This window comes from Lacerta agilis, chromosome 16 (genome assembly GCF_009819535.1).
Source record: "Lacerta agilis isolate rLacAgi1 chromosome 16, rLacAgi1.pri, whole genome shotgun sequence".
NCBI classification, from domain to species: Eukaryota; Metazoa; Chordata; class Lepidosauria; order Squamata; family Lacertidae; genus Lacerta; species Lacerta agilis.
The window spans coordinates 1,988,138-2,009,721 of NC_046327.1; the positions used below are offsets into that span (position 1 = coordinate 1,988,138).

Consider the following 21,584-nt stretch of genomic DNA (forward strand, 5'->3'; position numbering starts at 1 on the left):
AACGAACTTCCGGAACGCATGAAGTTTGAGAACCAAGGTGCCACTGTACTTTATAAAGGAAATCACATCCACCAGCATTTCTCCAATGAAAATAAGGATGTCCTAAGTAAGGAAAAGGGACGCACGTGGCGCTGTGGGTTAAACCACAGAGCCTGGGGCTTGCTGATCAGAAGGTCGGTGGTTCGAATCCCCGCGACAGGGTGAGCTCCCGTTGCTCGGTCCCTGCTCCTGCCAACCTAGCAGTTCAAAAGCACGTCAAAGTGCAAGTAGATAAATAGGTACCGCTCCGGCAGGAAGGTAAACGGCATTTCCGTGCACTGCTCTGGTTCGCCAGAAGCAGCTTAGTCATGCTGGCCACATGATCCGGAAGCTGTACACAGGCTCCCTCAGCCAGTAAAGCGAGATGAGTGCCCCAACCCCAGAGTCGTCCGCGACTGGACCTAACGGTCAGGGGTCCCTTTACCTTTACCTTTAAGTAAGGAAAAGTGGGGCACTCAAATCAGAAATTGGGATGGCTTTTGTAAAACCAGGACTGTCCCTGGAAAACGGGGATACTTGGAGGGTCTGGGAAAGCCAAATACATTTGTGAAACTGTATTCTCTCCCCCCCCCCCCCGGTTTTTTTTTTTGTGTGTGTGTGTGTGTTTGTGTGCAATGCTTCCCCCGTTATTAATCCCTTTAAACCAGCCTGAATCCAAAGAAGAAGAGTTTGGATTTGATATCCCGCTTTTCACTACTCGAGGGAGTCTCAAAGTGGCTAACATTCTCCTTTCCCTTCCTCCCCCACAACAAACAGTCTGTGAGGTGAGTGGGGCTGAGAGACTTCAGAGAAGTGGGACTAGCCCAAGGTCACCCAGCAGCTGCATGTGGAGGAGCGGAGACGCGAACCCGGTTCACCAGATTACGAGTCCACCGCTCTTAACCACTACACCACACTGGCGCTTCTCATGCATCCGAAAGGCCTTTGGAGTTGTGATGTTCAAACAGCAACTTTCCTTACCCTATGACAAAATGGCTTTGGAAACTGAGACGCCCGGGTTAACCACAACCACCAGTTGCAATATGGAGGACAGAGTATCAGTCACCCAAAGAGGAAAAAAATGCCCAAGCCTTTGAGCTCTTGGGGTCCCACCTAGAGAAAATAAGGCCAAAGTAAAAACAGATGCTTCATATGTGTCTGTTCGTACATTGCATGCACATTTTAGAATACTACCCGTAGAGGACTTGGACGCTTTGGAAGCAATTCAGAAATTAATACAGTGGTACCTCGGGTTAAGAACTTAATTTGTTCTGGAGGTCCGTTCTTAAACTGAAACTGTTCTTAACCTGAGGTACCACTCAGAGCCGTCTCATTCATAGGGGCAGGTGGCGCGGTGCACCAGGGCGCCAGGCCCCCCAGGGGCGCCCCCGCGAGCCCGCCGGCATACCGGGCGCCCCCTCCCCAACCTGCCCCCGCCCCTATGGGGCGGGGGATGAGGGGCCTGGCGCTGCAAGCCAGCCACCCTCCGGAGCCCCAGCTGGAGCGCTGGGAAGGGCGCGCAAAGCTCCGCGCCGCTCCAGCGCCACGCCCCTCATCCCCCGAGGGGCGGCCAGCGCGGGAGGGAGGTGGGCGAGTGGGGGATGAGGGGCGTGGCGCTGCAAGCCGGCCACCCTCCGGAGCCCCAGCTGGAGTGCTGGGAAGGGCGCGCAAAGCTCCGCGCCGCTCCAGCGCCACGCCCCTCACCCCCCGCTCGCCCGCCTCCCTCCCGCGCTGGCCGCCCCTCGGGGGATGATGGACGTGGCGCTGGAGCAGTGCGGGGCTTTGCGCGCCCTTCCCAGCGCTCCAGCTGGGGCTCCGGAGGGTGGCCGGCTTGCAGCGCCACGCCCCCATCCCCCGCTCGCCCACCCCCCCTCCCGAGGGGCGGCCAGCGCGGGAGGGAGGTGGGCGGAGAGGCGGCCCACCGGGGGCGCCGAGGGATCGTCGCGCCAGGGCGCACGATCCCTTTGAGACGGCCCTGGTACCACTTTCACTAATGGGGCCTCCCGCTGCCGCCGCACGATTTCTGTTCTCATCCTGAAGCAAATTTCTTAACCCGAGGTACTATTTCTGGGTTAGCGGAGTCTGTAACCTGAAGCGTCTGTAACCCGAGGTACCACTGTACTTTACTGTCAAGACTATCCTCCCCCAGTATATACTGCTTTTCTTCTTTTTCATGCACAGAGAGAGAGACATTGTGCCTGACCTCTGCTCACCTCAGATTGGCAGACCTCTTCCAGCAGGAGAGTTGTAATGATACAGCAAACCAAAAGATCAAAATTTTGAGGAACGCTTTGCATTAAATTGACATGTAGTCTGTGAGGACGCCGGGACACAGGTTCTAGGAGCAATCACCATGTCTCTCTGAGACCAGAATCCTGCACATTAAATGGATGTTTTGGCTTCAATCTTAAGACACGCTTCCTATTAAGTAAGTCCCAGATACTGGAATGTACTTTTAAGAAAGCAGAGTGAAAGGTTAACTTCTCAGTGCTAATTTTATAAAAACAAAATATGAACAGGGTTCTAGTCCTCAAGGAAGCAGATGAAACATTTCTTCCAAGGGTTACAAATCTAAGGCAGGCTTCCAGGGATGAGGAATTTGAGTCCTTAAAAAAAAAGTGAAAAAGTTTTGGCAATGTTTGCTCATCCACATGTTTATTCTTTCCCTCTCCACTTTTTCACAATTCCCAACCAGCCTTCCTCAGTTCCAAAGTGGAGCAAAATTAAAAGTCTGAAAGCAAAATTTAAATACTGAAAAAATGTGACTTTTACAGAAACATTTAATATTTTCCAAGTACTTTTTTCCCCTTTTGCAGAAAAAATAATAAGTGCAGAGCTTTCTGCAAACCTATCAGTAACCTCTGCCTGACCCCTCTGCAGTTGCTCAAAATACTACATCTCTGTAATGGAAAAGACACGATATATCAGAGAGAAGAACTATATGCTTGTTTACAAAGCTATTGTACTACCAACCTTACTATATGCTTGTGAAACATGGACCACTTATAAACGCCATCTCCAACTCCTCGAAAGATTCCATCAACGGTGTCTCCAAAAATTTTTACACATCACTTGGGAAGACAGGCAAACTAATATCAGTGTACTGGAAGAAGCAAAGATCACCCGTGTCGAAGCAATGATTCTTCAACATCAACTTCGTTGGACCGGTCATGTTGTGCGGATGCCTGATTATCATCTTCCAAAGCAACTACTCTATTCCGAACTTAAAAATGGAAAGTGTAATGCTGGTGGTCAACAAAAGAGGTTTAAAGATTCTCTCAAGGCAAATCTTTAAAAATGTAGTATAAACACCGACAACTGGGAAATACTGGCCTGCGAGCGCTCCAGTTGGAGAACAGCCTCTACCAAAGGCGTCATGGGCTTTGAAGACACTCAAACTCAAGAGAAAAGGAAGAAACGTGCTAAGAGGAAGGCACGCTTGGCAAACCCTCACTGGGATCAACTCCCACCCAGAAACCTATGTCCCCACTGTGGAAGGATGTGTGGATCCAGAACTGGCCTCCACAGTCACTTGCGGACTCATTGTTAAAACCGTGTTTGTGGAAAGCAATCTTAGTCGGCTACGAGGGATTGCCAAAGAAGAAGAAGAAGATACATTTCAGCCTATTTCAGGCTACAGAAACGGGCAGCGCCCTAGGCTTCCCTGTTCTATAGATGGCAATGGAAATTACTAATGGTTCTTTCTGTCACAGCCTCTATTAAACCCATTCTTTTCAGAGAGAAGTTCCAAAGGAAAGCTTTTATTGCCGTACACAGTGGAGAAGATTTAACACTGAACATTTTACTAAATCATACACAAAGGAATTAAAAGGTTTTACATAGAAACTTGCTCAGTTTCAAAACGCTAGCTAGGCTGCATTCTTGTCAAGTGGTGCCATCCCTTGAGTAACATCAAGTCCTTAAGCAATTCATAGTATCTGGTATGTGTGTGTGTGTGTGTGTTTTAACATCAGCAGAAAACCAAAACACACCTTGAGGGTTAACACTGTACCGGAGTATTATCACAAATTTCCTAAGCTGCTTTTTTTCAAAAAACAAACAAAGACAGACAGAAGGTGGTACCCTGAAACCCCTAATAAACATCAAATAAACCGGAGCAAAGAGAAGTGCAAAGAAAAGAAATAGGAACAAGGGGTGCACATTCCTATCTAGGCTCTTCTGCATGAAAATCTTTTGGGGTCAGCCAGAGACAAAGCTTTTTGGTTTGAAACGGGCCTTGCCGTGTGTTTTCAGAGCCAGAAGTGGGCGAGTCTGTCTGTCCCATGTGCCAATGCCACACATCCGACGAGGTGAGCCATGCTCCTGTCACAGCAAAACATGGAGGCATCACCTGGGTCAGTTAGGTGGCCCTTCAGAAATCAGCTTATTTAGTTAGAGGGACCATATCTCAGCTTAATAAGCCAATGAGCGTGAACTTTTGTGTACATCAGAAAACAAACCAAGCCACCTTCCACCGCTCTTTGCTGGAACCAGGGAGCTATGGTTAGTGAGTAGCCTCTGCCCAAGCCAAATGTTGAAGCCAGCTTCAAATGGTGGTTTAATATCCCGGCTCCTTCAAAGTGTTAACCATAATTTCCCCTGGTTTGGACAAAACAGGAAACTATGGTTAACTGGAAGGCTACCCGGCCCGTTTCCTAGTTCATGTGAAGGGAGAAGGCAGGGAGCAGCTCCACAACATTAAAACTGGTCTGTCATTAAGCATGATATGGAGGTAGGTAAAATATTAAAAAGCTAAAATTTGGTTAGAATGCAGTTTAGAACAAGGTATGTTATACCTGGAGTTGGGATCCAAAAAAATGATGTCAGACACTTGTACTCTCTCTCCAAAGAAGCTAGATTCTCAGAGGCCTATATTAATCATCATGCTTTCTGATCAGATGTTACAGATTGCGCCAATGGCTCATGCAACATTTGCATCATGTTGTCCTGAAAGTTGAAGCAGCTTTCATGAATTCAGCTTGTGAACCACAGTCTTCGCTGTTGTTGGAACGAAACTGCAACCTCCTTAAAACTAAAACAGGTGCCAGAATATTAGTGCTCTCTGCATGAGCGCTCTCTAAAATTCTGTCATGGCAACGTGTGGCAAAATTTGACAGCTAAACTTCAACCTTTCCGAGTTCATTTATTTGCTCGCAAAGAGCCGGGGATTTAAATGTAGATTAAAAGGTAAATTGGTTTTTCAAAAATCTGGTGGCTTATTGTTACATTAATCTCTTTCCAAGAACTCAATGCTACCAAAAGGGAACTGAAGTTGGGATAATGAAGCCATCTTCAGTCATTTCAATCAGTACTTTGGGCACAATTACCTAAATGTGGATTTTTTAAAATTTGTTTTAACATTTCATTTCATTGGTGGGGATTAATCTATTAAAAATCACGGCCAAGATGTCTCGCTAGAAACAGCAGCCAAAACGTGTGTATCATGATATATATGTGTATATATATATATGTTAATTATATGTTAATAACGAAGTGTTTAATTGGTTAATTGCTTTCTTGCCCACAATCACCTAACAGTGTTTTTTTTCTAGTCTGCTGATTGTCATAGATTGACAAACAACCCCAAATAATAAGGATGAAGCTCAGCGCTCAAGCAAGTGGATCAGAATCTGAGGGTTCATTCTTAGTTCATTCTTAGATCTTGCAATTCAAATCTCCCAATGGAAGGAGAGATTGTCATGCATTTAGAGTGTTTAACCTACCATCTCATTTTCCAGCCCAACTAAGTTCACGCAGCGTAGACCCATTGAAATGAATGGGCCTAAGTTAGTAATACCAATTAGTTCTAATGGGACAGCTCTGAGCAGGACTAATACTGAATGCCTTATTCACGCTGCCCTCAAAGGCCCAACCTTATAAAGAGCGCCTACGACAGATCTGCTAACTCTCCTCCAGTTCCATTGCCAACTCAACCCAGATTTCTGCTGCGATAACTTGAAAAGCAGAAGGTCGTGGGGGGGGGGAGAGGTCTGTCCCGGGACCCCCAACCCACTGGCACTGCCAAACCACCTCCACCCCCCAAGTGCCACAGTTCTGCTTGAAACGGTGGTTGAGCGATGCACTCGCGCCAATGGACTGGAGCCATCTCACACGAGGGGTCTTCCACACCGCCGGCCTCATGGTCCTGAGTAAAGAGAGCAGGATCCAAGGCGGCAACTGCGAATTTGCACAAGTTCAAGGCCTTCTGTGGAAGCCCGGGAGACGAACATCACAAAAAGGTACCGGTAAGTGAAAAAAGGCCACTTCCTCCGAATAGATACAGGTGAGTTTTGTTTGTTTCTCCCATCAAGTGGCCACTTGATAATGCACCTGCCAAGTAAGGGGGCCAATGGACAAGACAGGGGGAACCTCCACTGGCTTGTTCCTATGCCGTTAGCAGCAGGCTCACCTGCAGAAATCAAGAAGGGGAAAAGCACAGACCCAGCTGCCGCTCATAAGTTGGAGGAGGAGACCTAGAGCAGAATGGTGAGCAGAAAAACCTCGGTGTTGTGCCTATGAACTTCTGGCGTATAAGACTACTTTTTAATCCGGGAAAATATTCTCAAAAGTCGGGGGTCGTCTTATACGCCGGGTGGAGAATCTGCGGGCGAGTATATCTCAAAATCTTTATTTCAACTGGAAAAGTTGGGGGGTTGTCTTATACGCCGGAAAATACGGTACTAAATCAAGCAACTGAGAAGAAAAGCCGGCTTCTCTCCCCCCCCCCAAAAAAAAACCCCCAACAACTTCTGTACCGGACTGGCTAGAAAGATATTTCGTCCTTGAAGAAACTGTCGGTATAAATATACTCCCAAGTCTGCAAGAGAGGCGATAATGGTAGAACTACAAAGCGAACCTTTTAACAGCCTTCAGTAACAGCTGGATCCTTTGGTTATTTCACAACAAAAGATTGCCTGTATAAATACTCTCTCGGGAGTTGACCGGAGGGGGTTTTGTCAGGAGTCGGGCTTTATGGGAAATTGCGTGGCGGCTGCCTCCCCCTGCCCCCCCCCCCCCGCCTGGCATTGTCAAAGCTGACATGCTGTGATGTCAGAGCATTCTGAGCATCCTCGTCCTGCAAGAGCAGCTGGCGGCCAATTAAAAGGGAGGCAGAGTTCAATCGTGGAAGATGCCACACATTACAGGGGGAGGGAGGTGGCTGAGGAAGGGGGGGGGCAAGGAGATGGCGATCCCGGCTTGGTGCCTTTTCAACAGCAATTTCACATCTCCCACGGTGTCTAGTTCCAGCTAGAGAACGCGGCAAAACGTTGCCAGCACTATAATTCAGACTTCTGGGGGGGGGGACTCCAGATCTGCCAAAACCGCAGAGAAGGGGTGCAAAAGGGTTGCCGTTGCTGCTCACTCCTAAGAACTTTGCTTGGGAGCCGGGGGGTGGGGGGAGGCAGGGAAGGGGCAGTTACGTCCTCGTGGTTCCCTTTGCAGAACCGCAGTTTGTAGAGAGAGGGGGGGGAAGAAACGCGCCGGTTTGCGTTTTCCGGCCTCTTCTCCTCCCGCATGTTAGAACCGCCGCCATCATGTAATCTTCAGGGGCGATTTCTTGTGCGCGCAGAGGAGGGAGACGTAAGGGACCCCGATGAAAGCCCACTTCTCGCTGGGCCAGAACTTAATGACCGGGCCCTGCTCGGGGATCTCCGAGACGGCATCGAAGTAGGCGAAGCACACGCAGCCCAGGTAAGCGGCGATGCAAATGAGGATGTGCCTGAAGGTACAGAACAGAAAAGGAGGGGGTTGAGTACAGCTTGCTCTCTCCCCCCCCCAATCCCACGTGCAACAGATATTCCTTGCAAAGCTGAAAGAAGGAACCATGCGTTAGACCTGGGCAATGTATTGATATATTGTCCAGGGCCAGATCGCAATGGGGTTTTAACCCGGTGGTATATTGTGAGGGGGGGGGGCTTCCCTGCAGGCCATCACCTTTTCTTCCTTCTCCGGCCAAGCAGGCAGGCTGTCTGCTTCCTCCATGCGCTGGCAGAAATTTCACTCCAGTGCCTTGTGAAGGAGCATATCCATATACTTGAAGGAGCATCTCCACCCCCATCGTTCTGCCCAGACACTGAGGTTCAGCTCCGAAGGCCTTCTGGCGATTCCCTCACTGTGAGAAGTGAAGTTACAAGGAACCAGGCAGAGGGCCTTCATGGTGGTGGCACCCGCCTCCCGTCAGATGTCAAGGAGCTTCACAATATTACAGTATACCTGAAGGAGCGTCTCCACCCCCATTGTTCAGCCTGGACACTGAGGTCTAGCTCCGAGGGCCTTCTGGTGGTTCCCTCTCTGCGAGAACCAGGCAGAGGGCCTTCTCGGTGGTGGCGCCCGCCCTGTGGAATGCCCTCCCGCCAGATGTCCGGGAGATAGACAACTACCAGACATTTAGAGGACATCTGAAGGCAGCCCTGTTTAGGGAAGCTTTTAATGTGTGATATTTTAATGCATTTGATTTTTGTTGGAAGCTGCCCAGAGTGGCTGGGGAAATCCAGCCAGATTGGGGGGGGGGTATAAATAATAAATATTATTATTATAAACAACTAAATGACTTTTAGAAGACGTCTGAAGGCAGCCCTGTTTAGGGAAGCTTTTAATGTTTGATGTTTTATGGTGTTTTTAATATTCTGTTGGGAGCCGTCCAGAGTGGCTGGGGAAACCTAGACAGATGGACAGGGTATAAATAATAAATTATTATAATAATGTTGCTGTTGTTGTTGTTGTTGTTGTGAGGCCATGGCTCCTCCCTCCACAGGCCGGGCGCTGGCGGGAGCAGCAGCAGTTTTCCCTGGTGCCTCGCACTCCTTCCTTTTTGGCATCATGCTGTATCACTTTATCACGATGTTTAGCTGGTGATACACCATGAGGCTGAAGCAGGAGATGTCAGGGACTGAACCTGGGACCTTAGGCAGGCAAAAGATGTGCTTTGCCCCAAGCACGGGTCTGTTTCCTTAGAAATGCAAATCCAGCATTAAGGGCAACAAAACATTTTTTTCACTCCCAAGGCACATTTTTTTGTAACAACAACAGAGTTGAATGCCTGTAGTGTCTGGATCAGGCTTCACCAACTACTACACTGAGAACTCAGAACAGCTTTAACAAACATGGTGCCCTCCAATGTGTGGGGCTGGGGGGGGGGCTGATGGGCATCGGGGAGGCAGGTACCACATTGGTGAAGGGTGGTCTGAGTCTTCTTCATTCAACAAATATGGCAAGGTGTAACACCGGGAGGTGCTGGAGGAGACTCCTGAGAGTCCCATGGACTGCAAGAAGATCAAACCAATCCATTCTCGGTAGTGGCGCCCGCCCTGTGGAACGCCCTCCCATCAGAGGTCAAGGGAATAAACAACTACCTGACATTCAGAAAATACCTGAAGGCAGCCCTGTTTAGGGAAGTTTTTAAACTGTGATATTTAAAATGTATTTTAATATTTGATGGAAGCCGCCCAGAGTGGCTGGGGAGACCCAGCCAGATGGGCGGGGTACAAATAATAAATTATTATTATTATTATTAAGGAAATCAGCCCTGAGTGCTCACTAGAAGGACAGATCCTGAAGTTGAGGCTCCAGTACTTTGGCCACCTCATGAGAAGAGAAGACTCCCTGGAAAAGACCCTGATGTTGGGAAAGATGGAGGGCACAAGGAGAAGGGGACGACAGAGGATGAGATGGTTGGACAGTGTTCTCGAAGCGACTGGCATGAGTTTGGCCAAACTGCGGGAGGCAGTGGAGGATAGGGGTGCCTGGCGTGCTCTGGTCCATGGGGTCACGAAGAGTCGGACACGACTGAACGACTGAACAACAACAACACGGGGAAATGGGGGGTGGGGGGGGGTGAATTGTGGCAATGACTGGAATCCGAACACGATGGACTCACCATACACAGTGCAAATATGGGAAGTTGAAGGACGACCAGATCTCACAAAATACTTTGTCGCTGATCCAACAAAAAAGTGCCAAAGTCCACCAGAGGCCAGAAAACAGTCCCAGCTTGTACACTCGCACATTGTCGCATCTGAAAACCAAGCCGGGAGATCACTAAAAGCACAGCAATGGAATGACGTCTGACCCAAGATTAAGTAAGAACGGAACAAAGCGCAAGAGACGATAAGCTTTGTACATTTGGGGGCAACGGTTGCATACACCCCCTCGCCCCCAAGGCAGGTCATGGCATGAAAACAAATATCAAGGACATCGTCTAAAAGCACTGTTTAAAAAAACAACACCCAAGCATGTGGCCCACAAAAAGCCATGAGCCAAAAGCAAATTTAGGCTTCCAACTAAAACACAGAAAGTCTAAGCCACTTTTAGAGGCACCCAAGCTGGGGGCCATTATTGCACATGGCAGGAGCCAATGCCATAGATCACATGATCCTGTGCGAAGCGGTGCTTTGATTTCGTCTACCTACTTTCCCCACAACACTGTTCCAAGAAGGATCGGTGGCAAGTTAGGGTGCGTTACTTCCCCACATTGCCTGAGGGGTTCTCATCCCAGCGCAGTTCCACTGGCATTTCTGGTTTCCAAATAAATGAGACGGTGATGGTGACTAACAGCCAGTATTTTTAAAAAATGGGGGGGGGGAGAGACGGACGTGGTATAAATAATAAATTATTTAAAAATTATAATCCCTCTTCTCAGCATCACAGCCCCTTTTGAAGGCCCAGATGGCAGCTTTCAAACTGGCAGCCTGCGCCGCCTCTTCGACGTGACAAGATATTTTGTTTTTGCAACCCTAAGGGAGAGAAGTTATTATAATATATAATATACCTGAAGGAGCGTCTCCACCCCCATCGTTCAGCCCGGACACTGAGGTCCATTGCCGAGGGCCTTCTGGTGGTTCCCTCAGTGCAAGAAGCAAAGCTACAGGGAACTAGGCAGAGGGCCTTCTCGGTAGTGGCACCCGCCCTGTGAAACGCCCTCCCATCAGATGTCAAAGAGATAAGCAACTACCAGACATTTAGAGGACATCTGAAGGCAGCCCTGTTTAAGGAAGTTTTTAATGTGTGATATTTTAATGTATTTTAATCTTTGTTGGAAGCCGCCCAGAGTGGCTGGGGAAATCCAGCCAGATGGGTGGGGTACAAATAATAAATATTATTATTATTATTATTATTATTATTATTATTATTATTATTATGCACCCAGGTTATTTACAGAACCATTTATCACCTTGTCAAGTCGTCCACCCAAAAGAAGCTCCTGTCTGGATGCTTGGGATTTCTGTGGGAACATTTAAAGTTCTTTTGTGCCTTAACTCCAGGTGTGTTAATGCCACCCTGCCCACAGGTAAGTCGCACGCCCGGAATGTGTTCGCTCCAAAAGGTAAGCAGGCACCCCAATGTTGCCCTCAAGCAGAAGATCTATTTTGTCACAGATAGGTAGAGACAGGTAGACCCACCTTTTCAGCTCTGCGACGAGCAAGGCACTGCAGGGAAGACCCAACGTCATCAGCGAGATGTTATTGATGGCAGGCTTGATGAAGGCGAGGCATGTGGTGATCGCGGAGAGGATGCCCACTGCTGCTTTAAATCGGCCCCTGGGTATTTTTTAAAAAGAAGAGTGCCTTAAGCTTGGGATTAACAGAAGAACCCGGAAAAAAATAAAACTAAAACCTGCTGGAGATGTGGAGAAACAGGCGGTAGGTGCCATGTATCATATGTGGTGGGTGTGTAAATAGATCAAAGTATTTTGGAACAGTATTTATTTATTTAGAAAATATTAAAAGTACCTGTTCTTAAAAAACCAGAATCGTTTTTACTTGGTATTATGGGCCCCGATATTCCCTGGAATGTAAGAAAAGTATTTTCATATGCCACAGTAGCTGCAAGGGGACTCATTGCTACGCACTGGGAAAGCGATAAAATAATAATAATAATAATAATAATAATAATAATAATAATAATAATTTATTTGTACCCCGCCCATCTGGCTGGGTCAGAGTGGCAAATGAAGCTTGTAGAGTACGCTGAACTAGATAATTTGCCTGAGAAGATCGAGGGCAAACCTAAGCGAGAGTTTATTCCAAATTGGCAAGTCTTCCAGAATTACCTCAAGAACAGATGCTATTCACTTAAACTCGGTAGCAGCATTTGAACAACCTCTGGAAATAATTTATGTAAAAGGAAACTGACTTAGATATTTTTACTTTATTACCAAACAGGTAGATAAGTAGATAATATGGAAAGGACTGGAGGTCTGATGCGTTGGAAGAAAATGTATTGTTGAAATGTTTGTACTTTATGTGATTGGTGATGATTTAGTTTATTGACAACAATGAATTAAAGTTTTTGTTGTACAGATGTATAGTGAGGGGCGGGGAAGTATTTGATCCCCTGCTAAATTTGCCCGTTTGCCCTCTGACGAAGAAATGACCAGTCCATAATTTTAATGGTAGGTTTATTGTAGCTGTGAGAGACAGAACAACAACAGGAAAACCCCCAGAAGACAAAAGGCAGAGATTGATGTGCATTATAATGAGTGAAATAAGTATTTGATCCCCTGTCAATCAGCCAGATGTCAGGCTACCTGGTATCTTCATTGTATGTAACGAGCTGAGATTAGAAGCACCTGCTGTAAGGGAGAGGTTTTACCTGTAATCCCAGCTCGTTACAGCACCTGTACAAAAGACACCTGTCGACAGAAGCAATCAATCCAACACATTCCAAAGTAGACACCATGACCAAGACCAAAGAGCTGTCCAAGGATGTCAGGGACAAGATTGTAGACCTGCACAAGGCTGGACTGGGCTGCAAGACTATTGCCAAGCAGCTTGTTGAGAAGGTGACAACAGTTGGTGCAACAATTCGCAAATGGAAGAAACACAAAATAACTGTCAACTGTCTGGGGCTTGATGCAAGATCTCATCTCGTGGAGTTGCAATGATCAGGAGAACGGTGATGAAGCAGCCCAGAACTACATGGAGGGAACTCCGTGTCAATGATCTCAGGGCAGCTGGGACCATTTGTTGTTGTTGTTCAGTCATTCACTCATGTCCGACTCTTCGTGACCCCATGGACCAGAGCACACCAGGCACTCCTGTCTTCCACTGCCTCCCACAGTTTGGTCTGATTCATGCCTGGCGCTTCGAGAACACTGTCCAACCATCTCATCCTCTGTCGTCCCCTTCTCCTTGTGCCCTCCATCTTTCCCAACATCAGGGTCTTTTCCAGGGAGTCTTATCTTCTCATGAGGTGGCCAAAGTACTGGAGCCTCAACTTCAGGATCTGCCATTCCAGTGAACACTCAGGGCTGATTTCTTTAAGGATGGATAAGTTTGATATTTTTGCAGTCCATGGGACTCTCAAGAGTCTCCTCCAGCACCATAATTCAAAAGCTGGGACCATAGCCACCATGAAAACAGTTGGCCTTGGGCAAAAGTCCCTTAAAAACACAATGAAAATGGACGGAGTTTGCATGGAACACTAGACTGTGCCAAAGAACAGCCTTGAATTTTTGCAAGCGTGCATCTTTCAAGGAGTGCACGTATTTTTGAATTCTGCTTCCTGCACCCAAACACACAACGTAAGGGATGAACTGGCCCTTCGTTTCCACCTGACCAGACTGCTCTGCTCACCTTCCACCATCTCTTGTGGGCTGAGGCTGGTGTCCAGCAGCATCTTGAAAGCCAAAGGTTCCCCACTCTTGCCTTTGGTTATACAAATGGACGGGGTATAAATAATGTTGTTGTTGTTATCTGAAGAAGTGTGCATGCACATGAAAGCTCATACCAAGAACAAGCTAAGTTGGCCTCTAAGGTGCTACTGGAAGGAATTTTTTCATTTTTATGTTGTTGTTACTAGGTTGCGAGGATGCAGCCTGGAGAAGCCTCCTCTCTTTAAATCTAGTGCTGTCTTCTCACCATCCCTTCTCCATCTCCAGTATTGCCCTGTTGCAACCAGACGGACACCAGGAATGGTGGTCAAAGGATGAAGAGATGAGAGAAGCTGTAGGTGGCCCTCCTCTCGATCCAGCGGGAGATTTAAAGGTGATGTCAGAATCTCTGGGTTACAACCCTTTCTCGTTCTCTCATGCCCAAGTTCCTCCTGCCCTCTTCCAAGGAGATGGGCTAGGTGCTGGCCCAAGTAGGATTAATTTAGCCAGCTAGCCCTGGTGACTATCTAATGTTTATTGCGGATGGATTTCCCCCAATATTGATTTTTGAACTTTCAATTTTATTGTTACTCACGCTTTTATACTGTATTTAATGCTGCTTTTATGTTGTATTATAATTAAGTGTTTCAAATATGTTGTTAGCCGCCCTAAGCCCGGGTTTCTGAACCGGGAAGGGCGCGGTATAAATAAAAATTATTATTATTATTATTATTATTATTATTATTTATTAATTCAGCCCACTCTTTAAAGGCCAGTGCTTAAGAGACCTTACCTGTCGTTCCTGAACATTTTGGGAAGGTATCTTCTAGGAAACCACAGGGCCAGAGCACACATCAAAACCCAGAGTATAGCGAGTTCGTCAAGCATCTGACCCAGGAAACTGAGCGTGGCATGGAAGTAGACAGATCCAATTCCTGGAGGGGAAACACATTCAGAACCAAGAGGTCATTACAGCACAGTTCAAACGTCCTCTTCTCTTCCCGGCGAGATTCAACAACAGCCAGGCAGCTTTGCACAGACGAGCGCCTGAAAATTTAACAACCAAAAACACATGGCGGAGAGCTAGGTTTTGAAGATTGAAACCCCCCAAAAGCTTCAAAATTAACTTTAGAGCCAAGTATTAATGGGGGACTTCAGTGGGGAGGGGTTCTGTTTGCACAGTCAGTTATCTCATAGCAGACCTTAATTGAGAAACTGTAAGGATGTGTTAAAATTTATCTATATATAAGGTAAAGAGACCCCTGACCATTAGGTCCAGTCACGAACAACTCTGGGGTTGCGGCGCTCATCTCGCGTTACTGGCCGAGGGAGCCGGCGTACAGCTTCTGGGTCATATGGCCACCTGGCATGACAAAGCCGCTTCTGGCGAACCAGAGCAGCGCACGGAAATGCCGTTTACCTTCCCGCCAGAGCGGTACCTATTTTTCTACTTGCACTTTGATGAGCTTTCGAACTGCTAGGTTAGCAGGAGCAGGGACCGAGCAACGGGAGCTCACCCCGTCATTGCGGGGATTCGAACCGCCGACCTTCTGATCGGCAAGCCCTAGGCTCTGTGGTTTAACGCACAGCACCACCCGCGTCCCTATATCTATATAGATGAAGGTGCAAAAAGGAACTCAGCTGCTGAGTAGTTCAGGGCCTGACTGAGCAAACAGCAGGGCTGGCCTACCACTTTTTGAGCTAAGTAAAATAATTTGCACTAACCTTCCTCCCGAGACCATTAAGACCAGAACCGAAACCAACCAACCTAAATGCTTACAGACAGGGAGTTAATCTGTGTATTAGAAGAAATGGGTCACTGGCAACAGACTTCTTTTTTATACTTACTGGATTTCTGCCAGAAAGGCTAAATCCAGATTAAATGGAGGGTGGATAAAACTGGTAGGCTTGAGGAGAAGCCATCCCAGAATAAGAATCCAACTGGAAGCACCATGACGTATCCCACAATGTTTGCAAGTGATGGAAAACTACCTTATTTAATACATAGCAGGGGATACTGAGGGGCTCAAAACGGCAACCAACTTCCAATGTTTTATTTTAAGAGTGAACTGTGCTTCTGAAATTGGGCACGTTCTCCAAGCACCTTATCTGTTGTCCACCCCTGCCCCCCCTTGGGTGCACCTCATTTTCAAATAATAAATAAATGAATGTAATTTCTCAAAATTTCAGGTCACATAGGACAGACACAGAAAGACTTACCAACCACCACTAGGAGGCTCCATATTAAATATATTCCGCTGTTGAAGCAGGTGGCATATTGTCGGAATAGGCACATACAAATGGGTGGCAAAACAAAAAATAAGATGTTGCTTATCTAAGGGGGGAAACGGGAAAAAAATAAATAAGCAGAAATGAATGATTAAATAAAGCGGTATTTTACAAAACCGAAACAAAAAATGTTGGGGGCAGGAGAGGGAACTTGCACAACGGATTAAGCTTAGCACTTTCCCAGGCAAATATCTGGATAAGAGGAGGCAGAAATAAGAAACAACATCTTTCCCCCCAAGACTCCATCCCTGCCCTGGTCTTGTTAGATAGTAAAATTCATGTTAAAAGGTTGTTTTTAAAAGTCTGGAATGGATTATTCCGTTTTGCATTACTTTCTATGGGAAAGCGCGCCTTGGTTTTGGAACGCTTTGGTTTGGGAACGGACTTCCAGAACGGATTAAGTTTTGAGAACCAAAGTCCCACTGTAAATAGCTCCATCCTTATTTCAGACATCATGATATATGGGTATATTGCGATGTTTCGCTGGTGATCTGTCGCCATGTTGGTCTATCGCGATGTTGAAAACCAGGTGTCGCCCGGCGCTAGGACACAATGGAAGGCCTTCACTGACAAGAGAACTTTCTCCCACTCAGGGAAAATTCCAGAAATGCTGGGCGTGGGGCAGGGGCGTTGAGGGAAAGGAAGGAGGAAGAGGGAGGCGCGTTTTTCCACCCTGTTCCGCTTGACTTTAGAAACAGCCTTGCAGATGGAACGGAAAGCACTGAGCAGCCTATTTTGTAAAGATCAAACCCCACTACTTTCGGTGCAAGGCAGTTGCTTGAGAAGAGCAAATCCTTTTGAGTTGCTTTGCAAGTTTCAAAGCACAAGGTATAATCCTTAATTTGGGCTGCATGGAAAAAAAAACACTCCTACTTTATATTCACTTCAGCTCCTTAATTGCAACCAGCAAACGGCCGCGAGGAAATGGGTAACTTTTTCTCTCCTCTCGAGATCAGTGGGGCACCACCCATGGCACGAGCTGGGCCTGGGATATCCAATCATTGGGGAGACATCTCCCAATACTGACTTTATTTCCCAAAAGTAGCCATCACTAAAATTGCGGGGGGGGGGGGAATATCAACCCTTTCCTCCATATTTCGCCTCCCACCCCAAATTGAAATGTGGAATGCTCTCCCCTGGGAGACTCATTCATTCTACACCTTTAGGTGCCAGGCAAATAAACGTTCCCCTTCAACCAGGCCTTGGGCAGATTGTCATCTGAAGCCCTTTGAAAATGTGTCGCGGAAAGGGGGGTCCTTGGTTTGTCTTTTGTTTCTATTATGTATTTTCTGTTTGTTTGTTTTTTATTACGGTTTTATGTTGTGAATGGCCCTGAGATCTATAGGTATACAAATTTAATAAATAAATATCTTTTTAAAAAATGCTCCCTGAACTGCAATTTGCCTTAATGGAGTGGCCTCTCCTTCCTTGGAGGTTTTTAAACAGAGGTCTGTCATGGATGCTTTAGTTGAGATTCCTGCATTGCAGGGGGGGTGGACTGGATGACCCCGGGGGTCCCTTTCCAGCTCTAAAATTCCATGTTTCTAAACCTTGAAGTTCAAAGTATGAGCATCCTGGTGAGCCCATGGGTGGATTAATAATAATAATAATAATAATAATAATAATAATAATAATAATAATTACCCTGCTTGGGGACATTACTGGATTATTATGTATTATATTTGTGGCGGGTGATGAAGTGGATCGGAATGAAAATTATTAGGTCCTGTATTACATATCTTAAGACACACCCAGAATTCAGGTAAATCACTTGTGGATTGCCTGCTTTTCGAAACCCCAGTGACAGAATAAGGGCACACAACCTCAGGGTGTCTAGCCGGAAATGCAGTCACTTCCTGTGCCTCATAAGGGATGAGAGCACCTATTAGGCGCAAAACTCTTGACGACTTCAACCGGCATCCTAACCCATCACCTGTGCAAACGTGAAGACAAGGTGCATGTAAGAAGAATCAGTCCTGCATCTCAGATCGGCCACTCTGCCTCGGTAGTCCATCTGTAAAATGGGAGCAATGGCGGATCACTCTTCTCGAGTGCACACACTGGTGTGAGGCGAGGGGCATGTATAAATCATTTGCTCTGAATATGCTCTCTTGTGCTTATAAAACATGCTCAGCAGGTGTGTGGATTACACTCCAAGGAACTGCAGAAAGAATTCATGTGTTGCAGAGCGTTATCACACATGGCTTGTTTTGGGGAACTGTCTCATACATGGATTTAATATTGTTTTGTAAACCTTTTTGAAAGACTTTCAAATGTGTCCGTGGGAAGGGGGGGGCTATTGTTTTGCTGTTTTGTTTTTTACTTATTTTCATGCTTCCATCTTATCTTATCAGATCTTACGATGGCGGGCATTATACAAATCTTAATAAATAAAATAATAAACAAACGTGAGAGGAGGGTGACAACTCTGCCGGCCCATCAATGGCCAGCAGCGCCATTTCACTCCTTCTTGCTCTTCACTTTAAGATGCAGCATGGCCTGGGTTTAGGCAAGCTGTTCTCGGGGAACGAAAACTTGCTTCCTAGTTCAGACTTGGGGCGATGATGAGCCTCGTCCCCCCATTCACTCTGTCAATCCATCAGTAAAGTTGACACCAACAGCAGCCTGACATTCAGATGACAACTCATATACAGTGGTGTAGCTGCTCAGGCCGATCACCAAACGGTCACAGGCAGGGCCGTCTTTCCCTGGGGGTGCAAGGGGGGCGGGGCACCCATGCGCCGAATTCGGGGGGGGGTACCAGGCGCCCGCCACTGAAGCTGCCTAAGCTCTTAACTACCTGTTATGAAATAATAAATAATTTTGACCAAGCTAGAAAAACAAAATACATATATACCTAGGTATTACCGAAATGTATACCGACTGTTTCACTAAAGGAGTTTCGACTTTGTGCACTCATTTACCAAAGACGTGCCGCGCTCAACGGCACCATGCGCACGAAATTAACTCTTGCATCAAAATATTACGTTACGTATTGTATTGAGCTGCTATGAGGCAGCGGGGTGACCTTTGACACGACTGATGTTTCTCCTAAGTCGGTGCCCAAACAATACTTAAAAGTGTGGTGGTGTTAATTTGGGGGCTAAACTAAATTTGGGGACATTGGGTGGATCTTTGCACCCTGCCGGCGGCGCATATGCTAAAGACAGCGCTGGTCGCAGTTTTGGACTGCAAGGAGCAATCTTAAAAGCGCTGAAGTGTCAACGTGCTCCTAACAACAGGATCCTGAGAAAAAAACACGGACTGGCCTTTTCCAGGTGACCTCGTATTTTGAAGTCAGGTGGAAGGAAAATAACAGCACACTTCCCCCCCCCCCCATTTGTTGCCTGTTTTGTTTTTGCGGCCTCTATCCTGTGTCTGTGTGCGCACGTTCATACGTAGGGTGGGGAGTTACGTTCAAATGTGCATTTTTGTTTGATACTGTTTTATTCTGGGTCGCAAACGGCTTTAAAGATCTTGCAGTGGAGAAAAACACGGCTTGTGTGTTTTCAAATCAGCACAATAAGAAACGCAGGAAAGTATGCAGCAATTGTCCCATGGGAAGAGGGGCCGCCCCACACATTGCCACAATATTGTGGAGGAAGGAATTAAACGCCAGCTTATAAATTGCCACAGAAAACCAGGTGAATAACTTAAAAGAATCCCTCCTGACCAGAAAAGCAGGAGGAAGAAAGATTATTCTTACTCTTTTGGGCTGTTTAAACACGCTATTGACTTAACATAGGCGTGTGCAGTCAGGAGGCTAGTTAGTTTGCAAGCTATTTTTTTTGGGGGGGGGGGACTTATTAACAGGCTAAATTAACATGTTACCAGCATGCAACACCACGTGCATCCAGGCCACATTTTTGCATGAATGCACAGTCCTCTATGTGTGGAAACCTACCTCGCAAGATAGCATTATTCCTACACAGAGTTGATCGCATGGAAGAATATGTTAATATGTAAATCAGCCCTGAAAGCAGTCTTAATTGCTTGAGAGAAAGCCATTTTTCTAAAGCTGGGAAAGGCAGACTTCAGGCTTGTGAACTCCTGACCAGGCCAGAAATTTGTTCTCAGCACCAGAATTTCCCTTCAATTTCCTTGAGTTTCAGATGCCCAAATTGCAGCGTTTTAGTTGTTGAACCATTAAGTCGGAATGCTTGCTGATCTGCAAATCAGCCAGAGATCCAGATCTACCCCTTTTCTAAAGCAAAGTTAAAGCTTAAGATGATAACAGATGGGAAATTCTGCTTTGCTCCATTAATCCACTGCATGCAATTTAAGCATTATCCTCCAATCTGAACAGCCTGGAAAAATGACAGTCCATAATCCCAGCTCCTCTCCAAAGGGATTCAAAGGGCTGCAGACTTTTCCCAGGTCTTGGGGGGGGGGGGAGAATTCTCTGATTTTACAGCATCTCTGCCAGGGGAAAAAAGGGGGGGGGAAGCTCCCATGAAAACGATCTGATCCCCAGTTCTATATCTGCAAACTATTCAAATAATAAAAAGATAGTCTGTTGTATTTTAAGGCACCTCACTTTCTGAAAATTTTAAGAAAAGGGTAATAAACAACCACTTAGTTTCTGAAAGTAAAACTGTCCATAGTGTATTCTACTGGAAAGAGGGGAATATTTATTTATTTTTAATTTTGTTTTGACTATGACAGACCAACACAGCTACCTACGGTACCTATAGTGTATTCTGTTTGTTTACCGAGACAGGCTCTCTCTTCGATTAAAAAAATAATAATACACAACTATTCGCCAGTAGCTGCAGTTTTAAAACACAACACTGGGTATCCTCTTCCCGTTTTGCAAAATAGCCCTCTTCCCAATGACCAAGGCTGAGAACCGATATGCAGCGCCTTGCACGCGAGTCGGTGCCAAAGCAGAAATCGGAGCCCGGCTTGAAGGTCTCCGGGATCCGATTGCAAGTCCGATTGCGCCCAGGACCTCACTTGGCATTTCCACTACGAGGTGGCATTTGTTTTTTTTTAAAAAAATATTAATTACAATTTGTTAAGAAATAAGGAATTAAGCGGCAGGGAAGGGAAAGAGCCAAGGCGTGCGCACATCCTGCATTCAGCCCCACCGTGCATTTGCACCTACTTTCCAACCCACACGCACCCCGGCTTCCAAATGCACCCTCCTCCTCCTCCTCCTCCTCCTCCTCCTCTCCGGGCTCAGGTCTTGAGTTCGAGACACGCACCGTGTTGTAGAACTCGGCGATGCTGGGCACGATGGTGTAGTTGTCTTCGCACCAGTCCAGCTCGGAGCTGCCGGCCCGCAGGTGGTCCCACAAGCGGAGCGTGGTCATGATGGCCAGACCCGGGCAAGGAGCATGGGGGGGGGGCGCGCAAGGCCGACGCAACCTAAGCAGAAGAGGATCCGCGCAGCAGCATCCGTGGCTGGGGGGGGGTGGGAGGGAGGCCGCTGCGAGCTGCCTCGGCTGCTGCTTTGTCCCTCTCTTGCCTGCTGAACTAACTCCGCACCAAAACAGCCCCCGCCGCCGGCTCTGGGAGCGCAAGAGCGCACGCCTCCCGCCAGCTGATCCGGCCCCCGGGGGCGCGTCCTCCCCGCCCACAGCGCGCCTGCGCAAAGTCGACGGGGTTTGCGCCGAGGCTGCTGCTGCTGCCCCCCGGTCACGTGGTATATAGCTCCCTCGGTCGTTCTTTGGGGGCTCCGCGC

The 21,584-nt window shown here is 47.1% G+C and overlaps 1 protein-coding gene across 1 annotated transcript; it reads right to left on the minus strand.

The window, feature by feature from the left end:
• Positions 1-7,513: 7,513 nt before the first annotated feature.
• ACER2 (alkaline ceramidase 2) lies at positions 7,514-21,295 on the minus strand. The gene is made up of 6 exons (XM_033173756.1): positions 21,106-21,295; positions 15,830-15,944; positions 14,403-14,544; positions 11,418-11,555; positions 9,896-10,033; positions 7,514-7,738 (listed from the first exon to the last, which is right to left on the minus strand). The coding sequence occupies exons 1-6, from the start codon at positions 21,211-21,213 to the stop codon at positions 7,552-7,554; spliced, it is 828 nt and encodes a 275-aa protein (XP_033029647.1). The 5' UTR covers positions 21,214-21,295; the 3' UTR covers positions 7,514-7,551.
• Positions 21,296-21,584: the final 289 nt, after the last annotated feature.

Coding starts and splice junctions, on each gene's coding strand:
- ACER2 (XM_033173756.1), bottom strand. CDS start 21,213: ATGACCACGCTCCGCTTGTGGGACCACCTGCGGGCCGGCAGCTCCGAG. Junction 10,034..11,417: donor CTCGTCGCAGAGCTGAAAAG/GTGGGTCTACCT, acceptor CTTGGTTTTCAG/ATGCGACAATGTGCGAGTGT. Junction 7,739..9,895: donor CCATATTTGCACTGTGTATG/GTGAGTCCATCG, acceptor CTGTACCTTCAG/GCACATCCTCATTTGCATCG.